The sequence below is a fragment of the Lissotriton vulgaris genome, chromosome 6, assembly GCF_964263255.1.
Source record: "Lissotriton vulgaris chromosome 6, aLisVul1.2, whole genome shotgun sequence".
Lineage (NCBI taxonomy): Eukaryota > Metazoa > Chordata > Amphibia > Caudata > Salamandridae > Lissotriton > Lissotriton vulgaris.
In genome coordinates, this window is record NC_141694.1 from 1907165629 (window position 1) to 1907187450 (window position 21822).

A 21822-nucleotide genomic window follows, 5' to 3' on the forward strand; every position below is an offset into this window, starting at 1 on the left:
AAAGTCCAAAAAACCCAACTCCCAATTCCCACCCCCAAAAGTCTTTGGAAAAGGGGCAAGGGAGAGTCTCTCCTCCTCTAATGCCGCCGGCGGTGTACATTTTTGGACAGGTGGTCATGCTCCTTGCGGAGGTTCTTGAGCAGGATTTTCATTTTCTTCTGCTCCTGCTCAAGGTAGGACACCCTAAGGGTTAGGCGGTGCACACGTGCCTTGCACCTGCTGTGGGGGGCAGCTGATTTTTTGGCTGCTTGGTGGTGGCCGGTGGCGGGTGGCTGCGGTACCATGGCTCCGTGCCTCTGGAGGCCTGCGCTGACTGGCTGACCCAGGGAGCGCGGAGGAGGATGCATCTGTCGCTGTGGATGTTGTGGAGGTCGACTGCGTGTCCTCCTCCTCCTCCTGGGCCACCAGCCGCCGATATTCGGCGACAGTCGCCCCCAGTTTCTGTTGCCGGGGCCCGTCTAGCCAGCTCCTTCCATGACAGTTTTGAAGGAGCATCTATATGAAGAAAGAAAAACATAGTCTGTAACCAATGCTCTTTAAGATTAACACAAAATAATTCAGCAGAAAGTTGTGTCACAGTAGAACTAGCAACTTGCAAGCACAGTATATACCATTTATGGCCTGTATCTATCTAACCTCCCACTTCTTCAGCCTTGCTCTAACATTAGTGGGAGTTTCAGGAATCAATTCTACGAGCACTATGGACTCACTCCATTAGAGTCGACTATGACAGTACACCAGTCTTATTCTTCTTCTTCTCTCTTGTTTAGCGAAATTGGTACTTAAACTTCTGGAAGCCGGAATAATGCCAGCGCAGTCAACTTGCACCCGAGAAAAACAGACGCACGCCATGATGACACAGGCTTGCGTTACTGTACCAGTCCAGTACATGCAGGTGGGGAAGCTCTTACTTTTGTATTACGGGTGGCACTGAGAATACTCTGTTACAAAGGCTACTGCTTAATGAATTTAACTTTCACCCTACAGTGCCAATGAATACTAGAAAAGGAAAATGAAGAAAATAAATAATATGATTATCTATCCCTTCACAGGATATGTATTTGATTACATATGGGATGACTTTAGGTGCTTTGTTTTTTATTGAGTGAACACTGATAGGCTACACATGAATGTTGTACTAAAATTATTAACCGAGGTAGTGAGTGGCCCCCGTAATCACCGGACATATGCTGTGCTTGCAATACAAGCTACTGCTACTATTCATGGTAGTATTCGGAAAAATTACAACTTCTTTTCCTTGCCTTTCCTACACTGGAACGGATGTGCGGGTGCAGTGTTACATGCTCTTCAAAGTAACACTTAGTTCATCCAGTGACCGTCTACTCTCTCTACATACACATATGCTATCTATGAGTCAGATAGTACCATGATCCAGGCATCCATCCATTCAAAGTAAATGTCAATCATTCTTCTTAATGGCTCAACTGGACAAACCTTACTTTTCTCACAGGAAAACAACATTTTCATTTTAATTTGGAAACCGCAAGCCATGCATCCATGCTTGACTTGCATTTGAATTTCAACCAAAGGATATATTGCGCACACATACAGTTTCTGTTTCACCCACCCAGGCAGTCCTCTTCCCTTTCTCCTTCCACCCATCCTTGCTTCATCCTTCAACCGGCCATGCAGCATATTCCCAGCCACCTCGGGCAGCATTCAAAAACACGTAACATTCTTTGCCAGTCATCATTACTTTTAACTCGCTCGTCCTTCCACACTTACTTACACCCTTCTTTCCCTTTTCGTTCATCCCATCCATCAAGTTAATCTCTGATCTGACTTGGATTCTCGGAAAAACTTTCACAGCTGAGTTGAAGTCAATTTAGAGGAGGCTACTACCTGGTTGATAAAAACTTAGTTCTAAATTTGTAAGTCTTCTTAACAGTATAGTATACATGTACTGTACAACATATACACCCGTGCAGAGAGCACACTCTGCAGTCTGCAATCTTAATAAGTAAGGAATATAATAGCTTACCACTGTCCGCCACTACCGTGGCATCCCGCACAGTAGTTTCCGCTGGCTGTTGCACCGCCTCCGCCCCAGGAGTGCCCACCTCCGCGCTGGCCCCGGCACCGGTGGATGGTTGTGCCGATGTTCTGCCCTAGAAAAAACATTTCAGATTCTTAGATGCCATATACACCACTCCCTAGTTTTTTGTCTAGGAATGAAAAAATGTCACTACGACTACACAAACAAATTTAATAATTTGTGACTATCTAGTCAAAACTAAAAATTGCCCTTTTTTCAGGGAAGGGTGTTGTCTTGCTACATTTTTTGACACAACTGATGAATGCTTGCTTTTTAACGTGCACCATTTTTCTCATAACAGACAGAAGCTTCCCTCCTAAGAACAAGAGCAAGATCAGGTCATCATCACTACAACGGAGTCAGCAACGATTCAGCACCACAAAGAAGATTTGAAGTTCCAACCAGGAGAGGGCTCGCCCACAATTAATGTGTGAAATCACTAAGCACTTTTCCATTTTCAATCCACCGTTTATGTTGTATGATGAACTTGATTTTAATAAATGTTTTTACTTTTTATAAAGCTTTGAAACTTACTTAGACTCTGTGGTTTTTAGTCATGAGTGAGTGAGCGAAAGGGTTTGCAATTTGGAAGCATGAGTCCGTGGCTCTGACAGTTCTGGACTCTGACTCCGTAGTCTTATGTCCTGGGTTGGATAATCATCATTGGGGAATTTGGGAGCTAAATTATTTATTTTATTTATTTATTTTTGACATTTTTAAAGCGCACTGTTACCCGAAGGTGTCCTGGCGCTGGATTGATTACTAGTGCGTATGAACTGGGGCGTTAGTGTGTGAAGAGCCATGTTTTAAAGCTTTCCTGAATGAAAGGAGGTCTGGAAGCTGTCTAAGGCTCAGTGGCAGCGCCTTCCAGGTCTTCGCCGCTCCCAGGGAGAAACTCCTGCCTCCCCATCGGGCTTTCCTAATTCTTGGAATTACCACCAGTGCGGATCTTAAGGTTCTTATGGGCTTGTACCATTGGAAAAGTTTCATCATGCATTGGGGGCCTAGTCCGTGCAAAGCCTTAAATATTACGCAGAGTGTTTTAAAGATTATTCTTTTACGCACTGGGAGCCAGTGTAGCTTCACCAGGTCTTGGGCTACTGACGTAAACTTGGGAGTGCCCGTTATCAGACGAGCTGCTATATTCTGCAGAATTTGAAGTTTATTTAACAGCCCCTGTTGGGCATTCAGCAGCAAGCTGTTACAATAGTCTAGCCGGGACATCACCAGTCCAGTGACCACTGTTCTCCTGTGTTCGTCCGCGAGGAACGGTAGGGCTTTACGAATAGTTTTCAGCACATAGTGGAGGACAGTGCATTAATATGTGGCCTGAAGGACAGTGAGTTATCCATCACTACTCCCAGGTTTTTGACCTTTGAAACCGGGGAGGGGGAAACCCCCATTTCCTCTGGCCAACAGCGCGGGGACCAGAAGTTGTCACTGGACCCAAACAGCAATACTTCGGTTTTTGCTGAATTGAGCTTTAGGCAGTTTGCTGCCATCCAGATACTGATCTCCCGCATGCAGCTTCTGAACCTGTCTGCCGTGCTCTCTGTTTCACCCGCAAGCAGCGACACCACAATCTGTGTGTCGTCAGCGTAGGATGTAAGATTAAAACCAAAGGATCTAATAATTGGGGCGAGGGTGGAGACATACACGTTAAAAAGGGTCGGCCTCAAGGAGGACCCCTATGGGACTCCACAGGGGAGCACAAATGGGTCTGATTCAAAATCCCTCGGGGTCACTGTCTGGGTCCTGTCAGATAGAAAGGCTTGCAAGATTTTAAGTGCCTTTCCTTGGATCCCACAGGCCCCCAATCGGTCCACCAATAACTTGTGGTGGACCGTATTGAAGGCCGCGGACAGGTCTAGGAGGATCAGTGCAGCTCTACCACCTGCGTCCATCACAGTTCTTATGTCCTCGGCTGATTTAATCAGCGCCGATTCTGTGCTGTGCCGAGCTCGAAATCCATGCTGTGATGGATCTAGACATTCACCTGTCCCCAAGAAGGTTCTCAACTGTGTGTTTAAAATACTCTCCATGGTTTTAGCTGGGAGCGGTAACCTGGCGATCGGTCTATAGTTATTCAGGTCAGTTATGTCTAGATTGGATTTTTTTAGGAGGGGCAGGATGGACGCATGTTTTCATTGTGTTGGAAACTCCCCACCTTCAAGCATGACATTAAAAATTGGAGTGAGTGTTGAGGCAATGGTAGAGGAGGCTAATCTAGCAATGGTGGCTGGACAAGGGTCCCGGAGGCAGCCAGATTTTATCCTCTGTAGCCGGATTACTACCTCATCTTCCTTAATTGGGGCAAAGTTGAGTAGTCTTTCCAAGTTACTATCGGTCTCAAGACTTGTTATAGAGACAGTTGTTTCAAAGGCGTTCGTATTGATTTGGTTATCCAAGGGAGGGAAGATCTTTTCCACTTTGCCCAGAAAGAATTTTGCCAAGTCCTCGCACAACTGCTGACTTGGAGGTATCTCCACTGGTTTGGGGATTGCTAAGGAGGACACTGTATGAAATAATTCCTTGGGGGAGTTGCTTGCTTCTTTAATGCGTTTAGTGAAAAACGCACATTTGGCCATGCGAATCATCTCCTTGTAAACTCTTAATTCTGCATTAAGTAATTTTTTGTCCTCCTCCCTGTAGTTCTTCCGCCAGGTTCTTTCCAGTTTTTTACAAAGAACTTTGTGGTCCCTGAGTTGTTCTGAGAACCAAGGTGCTGAAGGATTTGTGCGCGTGGAATGATAGATTGTGGGAGGCACTAGTTGCCTGCATGCAGCGTCCAGCCAGCTGGTATAGGCTGTAGCCGCGTTTTCAGCATTTTCTGAAAGGGGAACCGTAGAGGTTCTCAGTAGACCTTCAAGTGTCCCGCCTTCTATGTTTTTCCATTTTCTAATCAATCTCGGCGGCATTATCACCTTATTAAGTCTGACAGGGGGGGCAAGTAGAATTTTGAAGTGGACTGCGGCATGATCCGACCATGAAACCGGCTGTACATCCGTAATTTCTAGGTTGGGGTGATTGGAAAATATGCCATCTAGGGTATGACCTACCCTGTGAGTGGTCCCGCCAATCCTTTGTGTTAACTCTACCTCTTGCAACAGTTCTACAAGATTCAAAGTATCAGTGTCTGACAGGTTTTCCAGATGGAAATTGAAGTCTCCTAATACTGTAAAGGTGTTAGCACATACCACTTCCTCTAGCAGACTGCTCAACGCCGCAAAAAATGGGGCTTTTGCTCCAGGTGGCCTGTAGATAAGACAGCCTCTAAAAGAGTGGTGGTCAGAAATAGTAAGGTTAAAGACTAGTTCTTTGTCTAGATCGGCTGCGCCAGGCTGGAAGGTCCCTCTGATAGATTTGTGATAGATAATAGCCAGCCCACCCCCTCGTTTCCTTTCTCTATTTAGAGTAAAAGATACATAATCTGGAGGAGTGGCTTTAACAATATCTGGGCCAGAGGCTACATCTGTCCATGATTCTGTAATAAAGGCTATTTTGACATTAGAGTCCTGTATGAGGTCCGCCAGTTCAGTACTATGCTTGACTAGGGATCTGGCATGGAGTAGTAGGCATTTGACGGTGGCGTCCTTTTTCCTTACAGTACTTACATGTGGAACTAAGACAGATGTAGAGGCTTGCCACAGTAGGTTGGGAAGGGCCTGCTTACAATTGACACAGTAGTGAGGGTAGGTCGGCGGGTCTTCTCTCAAGTCTAGAGTGACGCAACCTGTGGTGTTTGTGTTGCCCCTTAACGCCCACAACGAATTACGAGTATAGGAATAGGATCTACTAGGATTTAGAGGCATCCCACCAAGGGTCCGGGCACTGGGTGCGGGTCCGGCACGGACGGGCGCAGACGGGCTTGCCTTCGGCGCGCCGCCGGCGCGCCCGCTGCGCTTCCTGGGCCAGGGTGTCATTATATACAGGCAGGGACAGGAGGGCGGAGCACTAGACTGCTCGCCCAGCACTACTCCTCATTGAAGATGGCGGGCGAAGCGGGGCCAAATGGGGCGAGGTGGAATGGGTTCGAGCCCTTGGAGTGCAAAATAGGCAATAGTTAAAATGGTGCAAATAAAATGAAATAGTGACTTTTGAAACAAGTAGCAGCAAGAATGGCAATTCACATTCAGGTCCCGGCTTCCGCCTCGGGACAAGACGAGCAAACCACACACACCCACTAGCAATCAGTGGCGCTGTGTTTCTACGGGATTTTTATACAGCTGGGCAGGAGGGCGGAGCACTAGACTGCTCGCCCACCACTGCTCCTCATTGAAGATGGCAGGCGAAGCGGGGCCAAATGGGGCGAGGTGGCGTGGATTCGAGCCCTTGGAGTGCAAAATAGGCAATAGTTAAAATGGTGCAAATAAAATGAAATAGTGGCTTTTAAAACAAGTAGCAGCAAGAATGGCAATTCACATTCAGGTCCCGGCTTCCGCCTCAGGACAAGACGAGCAAACCACACACACCCACTAGCAAATGACTCTGCCACACTAGCTAGTCAGTAAGGAGATTGGGGGTTCAAATTCTGTTATGACTGAGGTATGTGGAAAGTCTAACTGCGCCTATTATAATTGATAAACAATGCACTATTTAGTGTACATAGTTCTGTAGTAGGGGATGTCTGTGTATAGTCATAATCTAGTTAATAGTCCCGCCCATGTGCGTGGACCCCGGAGCAATCAAAAATAATCTCTTAAATTGTCAAAAAATGCAGACCTGCACAGACACTTAAGAGAGAATTTAAAGACAGATAATGCAGCCTATATCCACAGGCTACACTGTCCAGTACTTCAACTAGAAATTCCACCAAAAACCCACAAACAGCACAGCCTGTCCAGTGTCTTCCACAGAGAAAATCCTTCCCCTACCAGCAGAAGCCCCTGGAATGATAAAGAAAGTGGTGGACAGACAAGCCCCATAGGCTGCCATTATGTGGCTCAGAACAGGATACAGTGCCTTTAAGATAACTTTCCAGACCTCTCTCAGTATACCAGAATGCACAGCAGGTCCCTTTTACTTTCAGTTCTTTTTTCCGGCTCCTGCTAGCAGGACCCTGGAGCATTGAGCTCTCCCTTTTTAGGGTGTCTTTACAGATTTTTTAAGTGCTTTATTTGAAGTACTTTGGTGATTTCCTCCTGGTGTGTGTTTTTCAGCACTCTTTAGTTTGTCACAATACCTGCTTAGTTTGACAAATGCCCAGTGTGCTCAAGGAAGAAGGCCAAGTCGGACCCACATGAGTTGTGTATCCTCTGTCTTCCCTCATCTCATGCCCCTGAGGAATGCGACATTTGCCAGTCCTTTACCAGCAGGACCCGAGGGACAGAATGAAGATCAGGCTCCAAGGCCTGGAAGAGAGAAGATTGAAGGCACAAGGTGGGTCTGGGTCTGCCCATGCTGAGGCCTCTGGGGGGCTCCCCAAGGGCAGGAAGACCAGCAAATGCCCTTGTTTTCCACCGGCGTCGATTGCACCGACAACGGCATCGAGAGAGATGACTGCAGTCTGTTCCCTGTCTCCCCAGGGCTCTGGGTCGAAGCGACGTCGATATTCAGCGTCGAGGGCCCTGACTAGGCCGCCGTCGAGATCGCCATTGATGATATCTTCATCGTCGGCATCGTCGTCGAGTCATCGACGTCCAGAGGCGGCCTGGCGACGGTGCTCGCCGTCGAGGCGACACCGCCGTTTGCTGTCGCCGAAGAAGATGAGGTCGGCGTCGAGGGGATCTTTGACGTCGAGAAGGACGTCGAAGTCTCGCAGGCGTTCGGCGTCGAGGAGACGTTCGTCGTACAGGAGGCGTTCGCCGTCGAGGAGGCGTTCACCGTCGAGACTGAGGCGTTCACCGTCGAGACTGAGGCGTTCGCCGTCGAGGCGAGGGCGTTCGTCATCAAGACGAGGGCGTTCGTCGTCGAGACGAGGGAGTACGACGTCGAGGGAACGACGGTCGCCGTCGAGGCAGAGTTCTTCGACGCCAAAGAAGCGCAGAAGGAGTTCTGGCGCCAGGAGTTCCTCTGGGTCCGCTGGGACTTGCCGGCGGGGTGCGCCAACAGGCTCTGCCTCACCCTCGCCGCCGCCCAAGAAGAAAAGGGAGTCACAGGGCTCTGTGTACTCCGAGGTATATACATCTCCAAAACCGAGGACGCCTACTCCTCCGCCTCCATTGCCCAGGGGCCCTCCCCCGCGGACTCCTACCTCGCCTCCACTTCCTCCACCTAGGACGGCTTCGCTGCCTCGGTACCCGACGCCTCCGAAGGGGACCCCTCAACCGCGGCGCCCGGTCAGGCCGCAGTCGCCTGCTCCTGTGAGGCACTGTGGAACGTCCGAAGTTGCCCGCTCCGGTGAGGCCTGTGGCGCGTCCGAAGTCTCTTGCTCCGGTGAGACCTGTGGAGCGTCCGAAGCCGAGAAGATTGCGTTCTCGCTCCGTCAGGAGGGGCAGGTCGCGGAGTCGCCATCGGTCGTCGACAAGATCACGACGACGCCACAGGAGGTACAGATCAAGATCCTGCACGCACTCTTCTGGGACCAGGGACTATTCGCCGACCTTGTCGGAATCCCCGGGGACGAGAGTGTCGCCAGTAGACGACATCGTCTCCTTTCAAGATGTTCTACTGAGGGGTGGGGCTAAGTTGGGCATTACAGTGACAGTGCCTACGCCCACGATGTCCGTGATTTTCGAGACGTTGCATAAAAGGCACCTGTCTCGGCCTTTGCTGCCTCTAGTGCCAGGATTGGTGGAACCCGCAGAGGAGTTTTTTTTCACTCCGGCAGTTACGAAGGCGACCCCTCCAGGCTTCTCAAGAAATACCTGGCTCCGGAGGCTGACCCGGCCTTTCTTAGGATGGATCCTACACCAGTGTCTGTCATAGTGACGGCAGCTAAGAAGCAGCACGCCAGCACCCAGTCATCTACGGTGCCTCCTGATAAGGAAAGCCGCTGGATAGACTAAGCTGGCAGGAAGGGACAGCTTCTTCCACAATGAAGGCGGCCAGTGCCGGGGCTTTGCTAGGGCGATATGATCGAGCCCTATGGGAGTCCCTCCAGCAATTCGTGGAGCTCCTTCCTCGAGAGAAGAGAGAGTACTTTCAGGAGATCCTGAATGAGGGGATGTTGGTGTCTAACCAACTCATCAGCGCGGCTGCTGATGTGTCTCTTCTGGCGGCGCATGGGTACTGCCATGGTATCAACCAACGGTGCCACGCTTGGCTTCGCCTTACATCCCTAAAGCCAGAGGCTCAACAGCGGGTGGCCAACCTGCCTTTCTCAGGGGAAACCCTGTTTGGCAAGCATGCGGATGACGAAATGGCCCGCATGAAAGCGGAGGCCGAGACCCTGACTGCCGTCGGGTTGGAGAAGCCCAAGGAGAAGAAGACCTACCGCCCATTCCAGAGACGGTTCGGGGCGCAGGGCAGAGGGCGAGGACAGGCTTCATGACATAAGCAACAACAGCAGCAGCAGTTCCGGAGGCCCTTCCAGAGGCGCCAGAAGGGCAGAGGCGGCCAGCAGTCCGCAGCAGCAAACAAAGGCCCAGCCGGGTCTAGGCCCTGAGCGTTTACTTCCCCTGCATCCATTACCCACTCCGGTGGGGGGAAGCATTCAATTTTTTCTCGGGAGTGGAGAAAAAGTACTCAGGACAAGTGGGTGCTGAATATTGTTTGCAATGGATACAGTCTTTGGTTCACCAGCCCGCCTCCATCGATTCAACCGGTCAGCTCACAGTTTCAACTGCGCGAGCGGCAGGCGGAGGCCGATACCCTGTTATTGAAAAGGGCAATAGAAGACGTACCTCTGTCTCAAAGAGGAAGAGGTCTGTACTGACTCTTCTTTCTGGTTCTCAAGAAGCACAAGAACGAGTTCAGGCCCATTCTGGATTTGCGACAAGCAAACAAGTAGATTTGCAGAGAGAAAGTTCACATGCTGTCGTTGCATCAGATTTATCCTCAGCTGCAACAGGGAGACTGGCTGTGCGCTATAGACCTACAGGATGCTTACTTCCATGTGCCCATTGCACACAAACACAGGAAGTTCCTGCGATTCCAAGTCGGCACCAATCATTATCAGTACACTGTACTGCCATTCGGGCTGAAGTCTGCGCCCAGAACGTTCTCGAAGTGCATGGCAGTGGTAGCTGCACACCTGAGGAAGAACAAGGTGTTTGTCTACCCGTACCTGGACGATTGGTTGATCAAGGCCTCCTCCTTCTCGGAAGCTCAAGCGCACTTCCAGAAGACGTGCGTTCTCTTGAACAAGCTCAGGTTGCACATCAATATTTCCAAGTCTGTCCCGACTCCGGTCCAGTGCATACAGTACCTGGGAGCCTCCATCAATACGCTGTCAGCAAGCGTGTCTCCTTCGGAGGAGTGGCGGTTATCACTCCTTTGGAAGGCTCAGGCTCTTGTGACCACTCCATCTACAACAGTGAGGACGGTGTCTTCTCTACTGGGGTCGATTGCCTCTTGTATCTTCCTCACGCCACACGCTCGACTGCACATGAGACCATTGCAGGAGTACTTGGAGGATCAGTGGGATCAGAGGAAAGGATCTTGGGACGACGAGATATGACTGTCTCTGCATGCTCTTCAGTCTCGGAAGTGGTGGTGTTCAGCAGAGAATCTCCTCAGAGGGGTTCCCTTCCACAAGGACATTCCCACACAGACTATCGTGACGGATGCGTCTCTCCACGGCTGGGGGGCGCACTCCGGAGACTTACAGATACAAGGAACGTGGTCCCTGACGGAGTCCACGTACCACATCAATTTCCTGGAACTCAGAGCTGTTCACTTGGCGCTGAAGGCCTTTCGTCCGTCCTTCCAGACCAACTCTCTGCTTGTACAGACAGACAATACGACCACGATGTATTACCTCAACAAGCATTGGGGCTCGAGATCGCGCACCCTGTCGCAGTAGGGGCAGGCGATCTGGCGCTGGCTTCTAGCCAGAGGATTCACAATAATGGCTACCCATCTGTGCAGAATGTTCAGGCAGACGCACTGAGCAGACTAATTCAGGAAAACCACGAATGGGTCATAAATGACAAAGTACTAGGAGAAGTCTTCACAAGGTGGGGGACTCCAGGCATAGATCTGTTCGCCACCGCCGAAAACAGCAAATGCAGAGACTTCGCCTCCAGGTACTACCAGCAGGGGACGCTGGGGAATCCACTATGGATCAACTGTTAAACAGCTTTCTGTACGTTTTTCCACCCATTCCTCTGATTCCGGCGGTGCTCATCAAGCTGTCCCAGTCCAGGGCGCGGATGATCCTGATTGCCTCGGAATGGCCCAGGCAGTGGTGGTTCACGGACCTGCTTCACCGGTCCCTCCTTCCTCACATATGGGTGCAGTGCCGGCCTGACCTTCTCACGAAGTTCGGGGGGAAGGTGGTGCACCCCAACCTTTCGTCTTTGAGTTTGGCAGCATGGCTCCTGAGATAGTGCAATATGGCCATTTGAACCTACCAGAAGATTGTATGGACATACTGAAGGAGGCGAAGCGACCTTCCACTAGGACTTCCTATGCTTACAAGTGGAAGAGATTCTGCATCTGGTGCAAGTCCAAGAACTATGATCCAACGACATGTAAGGAAGATGTCATCCTTCCGTATCTTCTACATTTGGCGCAGTCTGACCTTAATTTCCATTCCATTAAGGTTCATCTTGTTGTGCTGACTGCCTACAGGAAATGCCCTTCACAGACTTCCTTCTTCCAGATCCCTGTGATCAAGGATTTTTTGGATGGCCTGAAGAAAGCGTTCCCTCCTGTCCGGCTTCCTTCGCCTTCATGGCAATTGAATGTGGTGCTGTCCAGATTGATGAAGGAACCTTTTGAACCTATTCATAAGGCTTCGTTGCAGCACCTGTCCTGGAAGGCGGCGTTCCTCGTGGCCATCCCATCGGCCCGTAGGGTGAGTGAAATTCAGGCGTTGTGTTGCCAAGAACGTTATACTGTATTTCATGCTGCTAAGGTTGTTATGCGTACTCACCCTAAATTTCTTCCAAAGGTTATCTGTGATTTCCATGTTAACCAGACCATAACTTTACCTACATTTTTTCAGAATCCTTCCTCTCCAGCGGAAAGCTACCCTGCATTCGCTGGATGTGAGGAGGGTGTTGAAATTTTATCTGGATAAAACCAAGGATATTCGTAGGTCAGACAAATTGTTTATCAATTATGGATCAGTCAGGACCGGTCTTGCTACCTCAAAACAGTCCATCTCCAGGTGGATTGTATCCTGTATACAATTGTGTTACCAGAAAGCTAATAAGACCTTAGGGGTAAACCTAAGGCTCATTCCACCAGGGGCAAAGGTGCCACGACTGCTTTGCTGCGTATTGTTCCAATTGCAGAAATCTGCAAGGCGGCCACTTGGAAGTCGGTCCATACCTTTGCTAAGCATTACTGTCTGGACACTGATACCAGGACAGACGCTCAGGTGGGGCAGGCTTCGCTGCAAAATCTGTTCGCACAGTAGTGGTGTTAATTTTCTTCTCTCCACCGCCGCTTTAGTGTGGGGATGGGCTTGCCATTCTATTCACTAGATTATGACTATACACAGAGATCCCCTACTACAGAAGGAGTAGTTTCTGTCCTGTAACTCCAGTTCTGTAGTAGGGGTATCTCTGTTATAGTCCTAAGCGCCCGCCCTCCTCCCCAGTGGAGAAGGATATTCATGTAAGGAATGCTACAGGTCTAGCGTGTTACGCCTTCAAAAAGAACTGAAAGTAAAAGGGACCTGCTGTGCATTCTGGTATACTGAGAGAGTTCTAGAAAGTTCTCTTAAAGGCACAGTATCCTGTTCTGAGCCACATAATGGCAGCCTATGGGGCTTGTCTGTCCACCACTTTCTCTATCATTCCAGAGGCTTCTGCTGGTAGTGGAAGGATTTTCTCTGTGGAAAACACTGGACAGGCTGTGCTGTTTGTGGGTTTTTGGTGGAATTTCTAGTTGAAGTACTGGACAGTGTAGGCTGTGGATATAGGCTGCATTATCTGTCTTTAAATTCTCTCTTAAGTGTCTGTGCAGGTCTGCATTTTTGACAACTTAAGAGATTATTTTTGATTGCTCCGGGGTCCACGCACATGGGTGGGACTATTCACTAGATTATGACTATAACAGAGATACCCCTACTACAGAACTGGAGTTACAGGACAGAAACTACTCCTTCTGTTTGTCCAGAATTGTTAGCTACACAGACAGACTAATAATAATCTAGTAGTACCACAGGGAGTCATAGTAGAGGCAGGATAAGAATTTAGAAACAGTCTACAAGAAGATCAAAGACGATGTAGGAAAAATCGAATGTGGAACGTTAGTAAAAAATAGGTACTCTAAAAGATAGGGAAGTATAATTATTAATATTAACAGGAAAACTTACTTGGGCCAGCAGAGGAGCCCTCACCGGACCGATCCTGGCCTTCCTGATCTTGTCCCTTCTCCGCCGGCGCTGCTACCTCCTCCTGTGTCCCCTTGCCCCTGAGGGATGCTGATGTACAACATGAAAGAAAGACCCAAACATGGATGATTGTTGTCAACCAAATCAAACAGTTCAAAAGAACAATAATAAATTATTTCTAACAAATAGCAAATGGACAACAATTACACTACATTTATTGACCTATCTGATGTGGTCTACTAGGATATTAGTATTGCTGGATTCGTGGACCGTCGACTTGGAAAGTTATGTAGCACGCAAAGTGACAGACAAAGTCCATCGTGATTTCAGACCAGTGAGAACCCTAAAAAGTAAGTTTCCTACTACATAACCAGTCATTAAAATACTCAAACTATCAATCCACCACCACTATCTCTTCTTAGTGGCAGGTGTACAAAGGAAGAACTGGACTTGAGCCTCTAGGGGCAGATTTACAAGTCCCTTGCGGCTCTTTTGCTCCTTCGTTGCGTGACTTTTGTGGCGCAGCTGCAGCGCAAAAGAGGCGCCATGGTGCGGGGTATATTAACAATGTGACGCATCTGGGAGATGCATCACGTTGTAAAGCCCTGCGCCATCAGGGGGTGCAAGGGAGGGCGTTCCTGCGCAGGAACACATCCTAAAAGTGGCTGAGTGAAATCTACAAGATTTCACTCAGTCACTTTTAGGCCAATGCTGCGTCACTCAAAACCTTGCACCTGCTTGAAGCAGACGTATGGCTTGACGCAGCATTTGGGAGATAGGCCACCCCAGAGCATTTCTGAAGCTGCGTTGTGGTTGTGACGCAACTCCAGCATTGCGCTGCCTTTAGGGCACAGATGTGTGACGCTTCTGTGTCGTTTTTGCCCCATGGTGCGGCGCATTGTAAATGCGGCGCACCATGGGTGGTGGAGGCACAATTACTGGCGCATCCCTGCTAATTTTCAGGGATGCGCCACTAATTGTAAATCTGACCCTTAGTGTCTAGCATTACTCAGTTCTGTAAAGTACACTCATAATTACATAATTACTAAGGCCAATGAAATGAGCACAAATTCGAAAACAAATAAGGATAGTAGCACCGCCACTGAGCAGGAGAGCAGTGCACCTGAAATGCAATCACAGAAGATTTTGAAACATAATTTACCTACAATGTAATCGGCAGCATTATTGCTCTTCGGAAAAAACAAAAATTTGCAATATGATAACACACATGGCGCAGGAGAAAACAGAGTAGTGATTAAATAGCTACTACTACTCACCAAGCCCGGGGATCTCGACGCTTAGCAGGTCGTGTTTACGGTCCAGGAGGTCGGGCCACCGGTGCGTAGCCTGGTTGTAGGTGCGCCGGACCTGAGAGTGTTTATACATGGCCCGGCACACCTTCTCCCACAGCTTCCGACGCTCCCGGAGCCCGTACCCGCTAGCGATCCTGCCGCCTGCTGCGATGGTCTTGGGGAGGCGGCGCTGCACATAATAAACCAGTGCGGCCACCTCCTCCGCGCTGAAGATCTCTCGGGCTGTGACTTGCTCCCCCCTCAATCGCCCGCATGGGAGCCGGGTACGGGGTGCGGGACCCTTCCCCTTCTCCTTCCCGGCTCCCTTTGCCATGGTTCTGGACAGCAATGGAAATAATAAATAGGAAAGAGAATAGGGAATAAGTAAATAAAAGAAGAGGTAAAAAAAGTAGTTTTAAAGTAACCAAAAGTAGAAGAAAACACAAAATATAGATCTAGAAAAATAGAGGGATAGATAATAAGTAAAAAAGATTTTTAAAAAATTCAAATAAACAAAAGATGGCAAAGATTGAAGCTGGATAGAAGAAGAATGCCCAGAACCATAGCAATGAATGAAAAACAAGATGGCCGCGCCCATTGAGTACCGCGTGGGTAAGTTTACGCAATATTTTCCCCACGAGTACGCAAAAAGACACGCAAACTCGTAATACCGCACCGCACACAACGCGAGATTGTCAATAGCGCCCGGAAACGGAAATACGCAACGTGCACACGATGGCCGCGCCCAACTTCTCAATAAGGAAGAACTAAAGTGCATTATACTTTTGGACACAATCCAGAATGGCCTTAACCGCACCGAGGACTGGGCTGGACTGCTGTGATTTACCAGTTATTGTCTTGAGAGTCCGTCCAACCGGACATAATTGGAGCAACAGTCAAATATATTTTTTTGATGATGCCACTGCATGCTATTTTTATGTTTTAGGAGTTCGAGCAGAATGCCTGCCAGTGCTTGTCCTCGTAATCCAGTACCAATGTGAATATAGTTTGTAGTCCTTTATTGGAATCGTAATGCAATGGTTTTAAATGCTGCTGTGTTGTTATTATTATGTACCTGATGGCGTGGGCACCAGCCTAATTGGTCACAATCCAGAATGCCTGCCAGTGCCTGCCCTCGTAATCCAGTACCAATGTGAATATAGTCTGTAGTCTTTTATTGGAATCGCAATGTAATGGTTTTAAATGCTGCTGTGTTATTATGTACCTGATGGCGGGGGCACCACTCTAATTGCATGAATCTGAGCACAATCACCCCGTTTTGTCTGACGGACACCATTCCAAGATGTCCGCTATTGGGACACTCTGCCCGCCCCTCTTCGCTTTCACTCCCTCTTCGCTGTTTACTTTTTGAATTGTGTGCGAGCCGGAGCTCACTTCCGTATTATCGTGAAGCTGGATGTTTGCCATCGAGCACTCCGCTTGCACTTTGCTCGCACCCCGAGTGAGGGACCATTGACTCTGCGCCAAGGTAAGGGTTTTTTGCCCCCGTTCCTTCCTTATCAAGGGCACGGTTTGCCTCCACCGTATCATTAATTTCAGCTCCTGTTTGGTTTCAGACTCGGTAATAATTTGAGCTTGAAAACACCATATCGCCTAAGTACGATAATTTCAGATGCGGAATAGAACCGTATGGCAACAATTCTACACGTAATGGAATAGGATATTGAGGTAACGTTTTTGCCCCCCGCCTCACTCACTTGTGCCTGATCATTTTACCGGTTTTTAATTGACATTCTCTCTGCCTTAGGCACCAGCCCTCAACCCAACCACCATTTCTCCGGGACTTCCAGGAGCCCCCCCAAAAAATTGCCTCACAGGTGTGCTACTCAACCATTATCATTGCGTTTAAATGATTTCGCCACTTTCACGTAACGCATGTTTTTGCTGTCACCATAATTCGTAATTATCAGTTGATACCACAGCCACAGCTCCTCAAGCCGCAAATCGGTATTAAGAGCACCTGTTTATATTTCCGAAACAATAACTACTTCACATGACTTATCACCACCGCGCCACTTTTGAAAGCGACACATGTAGCCACAACCACGATAGCGTCTAAAGATTCACGGTTTAAGAACTCGATTCGGCTGCAAACTTCTCTCACTTCTAAAAAGCATGAGATTGGAACACTGGTTTGCTTGCAAGTTAAACCAACATGATCACAACTGGCATGGTATAAATGAATACTTTGTGCAGTGTACTTGAAAATGGTGCTGTATTTAAATAGAATTTCCCATTTCTTTCCTTTTTCTCCTATTTCTGTAAATTCTCATTCTCAACAGGTTGTTTTTTGAAAAAGTACATACAGGCAATACATCGTTTATGTCCTGATGATGATCCCAGTTCACTAGGAGCCGGGGATCGAAACGTCGTCGACACTTTGTACAATTCTGTAACTTCTCCATTGTGTTGACACTGTTACATGAATTGTTTGTCCGAACTTGCTTTACAAATATGTTATTGTTGCAAGGGACAATTGGCTCCCATGTTCTTTTTGCCTGATATTCTTGACTTTTTTTCACTTCTTTACCTTCCTACCCTCGAAATCTCTTCTTTTTGAGTGTACTTTGGATAGGTACAGGCTTGTACCCTATCAAATGCCGCATTAGACCTCTTTGATGGTCTTCTAAGATTGTGTATATTTGGAAATAAAAATTCAGGCCCGGCTGGGCACTGAATAAACTGGTCAATATAGTACTGATTGGAATCTATATTTATATTTGTGTTAGTGAAAATTAATCCTATGGACCATTGTTTTTCATAAGCGCCCATGTATGACCTCATGGGTAACTTTGCGGTCAGTGCGATGCAAGCGGCCCGCGAATACGCAAAAAACCCCGCGAACAAGCAAAAATAAAATGTTTGCGGATTTTGCGGATCGCGAATTTGCATTTGCGCGAATTTACGGACCGCAAATTCACAAATTTCGCCCATACTTAGTTGTGACTATTATACCATTTTTAGGGCTTGCTAGGCAACGTGCATGCACTGTCTCTCCGAGACTTCAAGTAATCTGTATCAGGGGTGAAACTCCGCCTATTGCGGGGGAATTCCTCCTGCCGCCTGCCATTTGTAAACACTGGCATAGGTTTACTTAGAGGGCTTATTACTGGCTGTAGATCTGATGCCTCACTTCCGTTTATTGCAGAAGCAGCACAGCCTAAGTACAGTTTTCATCCGCTCTTGTAGGTAATGTGTGTCCGAGGGGAACCTTCGTATTAAGGCCCCACGTGCATACGTAAGCAGCATGGAGCTCGTCACTAGCGCTGTGCTGTTCATTATACATAATGAGCGCGGTGCTCCTCATGAGCGCCAATGTTTTCAACAACCATCCGCCCCTCGCTTTCCACTGTCACTCCCCCCCTCCCTGCAGAGTAGCACAGGTTTCGCTCTGCCCTCCCCACATTAAAAACCAACAGTAACCACAGGATTAACAAGTAACCTTGGGTTCCGGAGAAATGTACTATTCTCTATTCTGTGTTAACAACGTGTCACTGTATGAATCTTCCCCGAGCCGCAAATGAATCAGCTCTTGTGTTCATGACATCCCGTCTGGGTCACGGACGCGAAGCAATTGACAAGCTTAAATCTAGAAAAAAAAACACCTACGAAAAATGCCATTGATCTATAATACCACATTTCCACTTCCAGTAATGCAACAAGCTTTCCTGGTGTCAGTTTTATTTTTAAATGTAGGGAGAAGGTTTACGCTGCAGGCGCTCCGAGCATGATTGCATGTTTTTGTTGGGGCTAGATCAACAAGTTTATGTACACAAAGTACACATGCTGTAAAACGCCTGTTAAAAAGACTATAGGGGTGTCGATCCGCGAAGGATTTTATAAACATGCCTTGGATACATTACGGTGCAATGGGTGTTTTTTAATTAAAAGCTGAGTCAGCATTTTTCAACCGCCAGCTCGTGACTCAGCTGCTTACACAGCTTTTGTCATACCCTCTTCCATGTAGTCGCATATGCTAGCATGGCCTAGTAAGCGTATTTGCACCCTTTTTGCTAAAACCTCGTTGGATAGCTCATTTTTTATCGGACCCCTTGAATGTTTTAATTGTGAGTGTAATTGTTTGAGCGCGCTTGTTTTCATCTGACTTCATGAAATATTTTTTGAGCACTGATTTAGGTAAGGTTTTTTGTGACAATGCGACACTCAGGATTTTTCCTTTTAATTTTTCTCCCTTTACTTTTCGGGTGGGTTTGTTTCCCTATGTTTGGTCAAGTCTGATTATATTGCTCAAGAACCATTGTTTGGAGTATATTGGCAGTTACAGATGTGGCATATTCATTTATTATGCAGCTCTCTGCTGGCAGTTACAGAAGTGGCATATCCATTCATTCATTCATTATGCAGCTCTCTGCTGGCAGTTACAGATGTGGCCTATTCATTCATTCTGTGGTTACCTGATGTGAGTTGTGATTGCGCCATATTCATTCATTCATTCATTCATTCATTCATTCATTCATTCATTCATTCAGTAGCTCCCTGCTGGCAGTTACAGATGTGGCTTCATTCATGCATTCTTTTCTTCCCTACTGGGAGCTTCTTCGGTGCTGAATAATTAGTAAATAATCAGTCAAAATGTATTTCTTGTGGGGTTTGGTACAAACTATTTCAATGTGAAAATATACTATTATTTAAAAAAAACATATTTTGAAAAGCGCAGCTTTAGATTCAAGATTATAGTACAGACAGAAGCTAAATCTGTTTTAAGTACTCATAGTGACTACAGATAAAGACTATTGTGTACTGGGCTACTCTAGCTGAAGCTGCTTGTAAGAACTAGTGTTACTACTTCAGGAATCTTCATAGTTCCTCGACCAAACAAATAATTAAAAGCATGTCCCCAGTCTGGAGTCTTCCAGGCGCTAGTTCCGTTTCCGCTGTGGGGCTCAAGGGGTCAGAGGTCGGGGTGCTCGTCTCCCTGATGCCTTCTGGGACAGGAGCAGTTGAGGCCTTTCAGAGCTAGTTACACTCTGTCCTCATTAACAGTAAATATCTTCTTAACTCTGAAGAAGAAAGATACCTGTGAAGAGAGCTTTGCACTGACCCCTGCCCTGTGGAGAAGTGTGGCTCAATGGTTAGAGCAGCAGACCCTGATGCAGAGGTCTGGCCCGGGACCAGGGTTCAATTCCCCCCTCGGTGGCTCTTGGACTCAATATCCCTGGACCTGATCATTCTCGCCTCGGTGCCTAGTCTAATCATGGTTCACACTCTGTGACTCTGGGCAATAGCTCACTTAATCTCCACAACGGCCCCAGCAGCGCTTGGATGCCTGGCTTCACCTTGGGGGTGCCCAGGAGTGGACATCTCACAGGAAAGCCAGGAAGGGTTCCACAGCGGTATGAATACAGAGCTACGAGACCTCAGGGTAGAAGTGCGCTATATAAATACAAACACATTTACATTTACATTTGCCCTGACCCCAACACTGACCCCAGCACTGACCCACCCCTGCACTGACCCCAACACTGACCCCTACCCTGACCCCTACCCTAACCCCTGCCCTGACCCTTGCACTGACCCTTGCACTGACCCCTGCACTGACCCCTGCCCTCACCCCGTGACGCTCATGGCTGCTCTTTCTTCCGCAGACTCCAAGAATGTTACATGGAGGATGAGAGGTCACGTGAGCCCTGGTCGTCCGATGCGGAGCCGGAGGCAGACATATCCGCGCTGTGTGCGGCGCTGGGGGATCCGCGGAGCCGCGTGCGGAAGCTGAGGTAAGTCTACTCTTTCTTCCTCATGTCCTTGGGAAGGCGGGGGGATTGCGTCATTCCCACCGAGACCATGTTAGTGTCAGACATGGGGGATCCTCTTACGGGTATGAACCTCTCTTCTGCTTAGAGCAGCAGTTATATGGTACAGTGAGGTTCACCTGTCTGCTCCTGTTCTGGTGAGATGGCTCAGCGAGCTAGTCCTCCGATGCAACTCATCCTTCTCCTGTTTCAAAAGGGACCTGAAATTCCATCTCCTCAACAAATACTTTCATGACCAACGTCAACTAACCTAGTCTTCTTTATCCGAGTTGTCTCCTCTCTCTCTTGACATTCAAGGATAGTGGGTGACCAGACTATGTCACTCTCGCCTTTTCTTTTATTGCTCACTCCCCCTCCGATGCACTGCATATTTATTTCCCGTGCTGTATTTTTTCTCTGCGGTTCGCTTCCTTACTGCCGGCCTACTATGTAATGTAATATGCTTCTGCTGTTTACTATGTGTAGGTAAAGCGCTCTGATACTTACGGGTCAAGCTAGCGCTATAAAAAACTTTAAATAAAATAAAAATAATGCACCTATCCCAGGGGTCCGTGCTCAACCTTCCAGTGGGGTCTTCCTGTTCTGCCCCTTGGTCCTTGAGCTTAGGGGGGGACTTTGGCATCCAGGGACGAGGTTCAGGTGAAGTTTAGCACAAAACCAGTTGCCACTGGTCTACTGTTCTCCAGATTCAGCAAAAGCAATATTTTTTTTACTTGCAACGTGTGTGCTTCACGACAAACTGCACTCTGACTACTCTTGGGTCCAACAGACTCAGGTACAACTTTTGAGCAAAACACACATGATCCCTCTGGTCTATCAAGAGAGAGAAAGAAGGCTGACTAGAAAGACGGCGTCCCTTTAAAGGATGGGTTCTCTCACCCACCAGAGGAGGCATGCTTCATCATTGGGAATCCTTCTCGCACCATGAAGCTTAGTCATGGTGCCTGCTACAACCCTCTCGCTGTGAGGGAGGAGCTCAGGGATGTGTTTTTGTGTAGCATGCGTTCTTTCTAAAACCCAAGTGAAATAGCAGAGTGTTATGAGGGGTGCAGTGCTGGTAGTGAAGTAGACTAAAACTAGCTACAGGGGTTACCACATACTTTTTATTCTGGCTACCTTGTGCTGGGTTTAAAAAAAGAAAGTACGTGAGAAACCATTAGAGCCAATCGTACTGAGCTCAGATCAACATGTTCCAGCCAATTACCTAAAGAGTGTTGTGGCTTTCTTCAGGATCTTAAGTAGGCTACTGCTGTGAAAGTTATTTCTACAAAAGTGTGTAAAAATTGAACATCA

At 48.0% G+C, this 21822-nt stretch overlaps 1 protein-coding gene across 1 annotated transcript in view; it reads left to right on the forward strand.

Moving 5' to 3' along the window:
- Positions 1-21822, forward strand: part of LOC147709877 (NACHT, LRR and PYD domains-containing protein 3-like) — a 188071-nt gene that overhangs the window by 157679 nt on the left and 8570 nt on the right. Inside the window, exon 4 of the mRNA XM_086926116.1 lies at positions 20365-20493. Within this exon, the coding sequence (XP_086782242.1) occupies positions 20365-20493 (129 nt within the window). The remainder of the gene's footprint in view (positions 1-20364; positions 20494-21822) is intronic.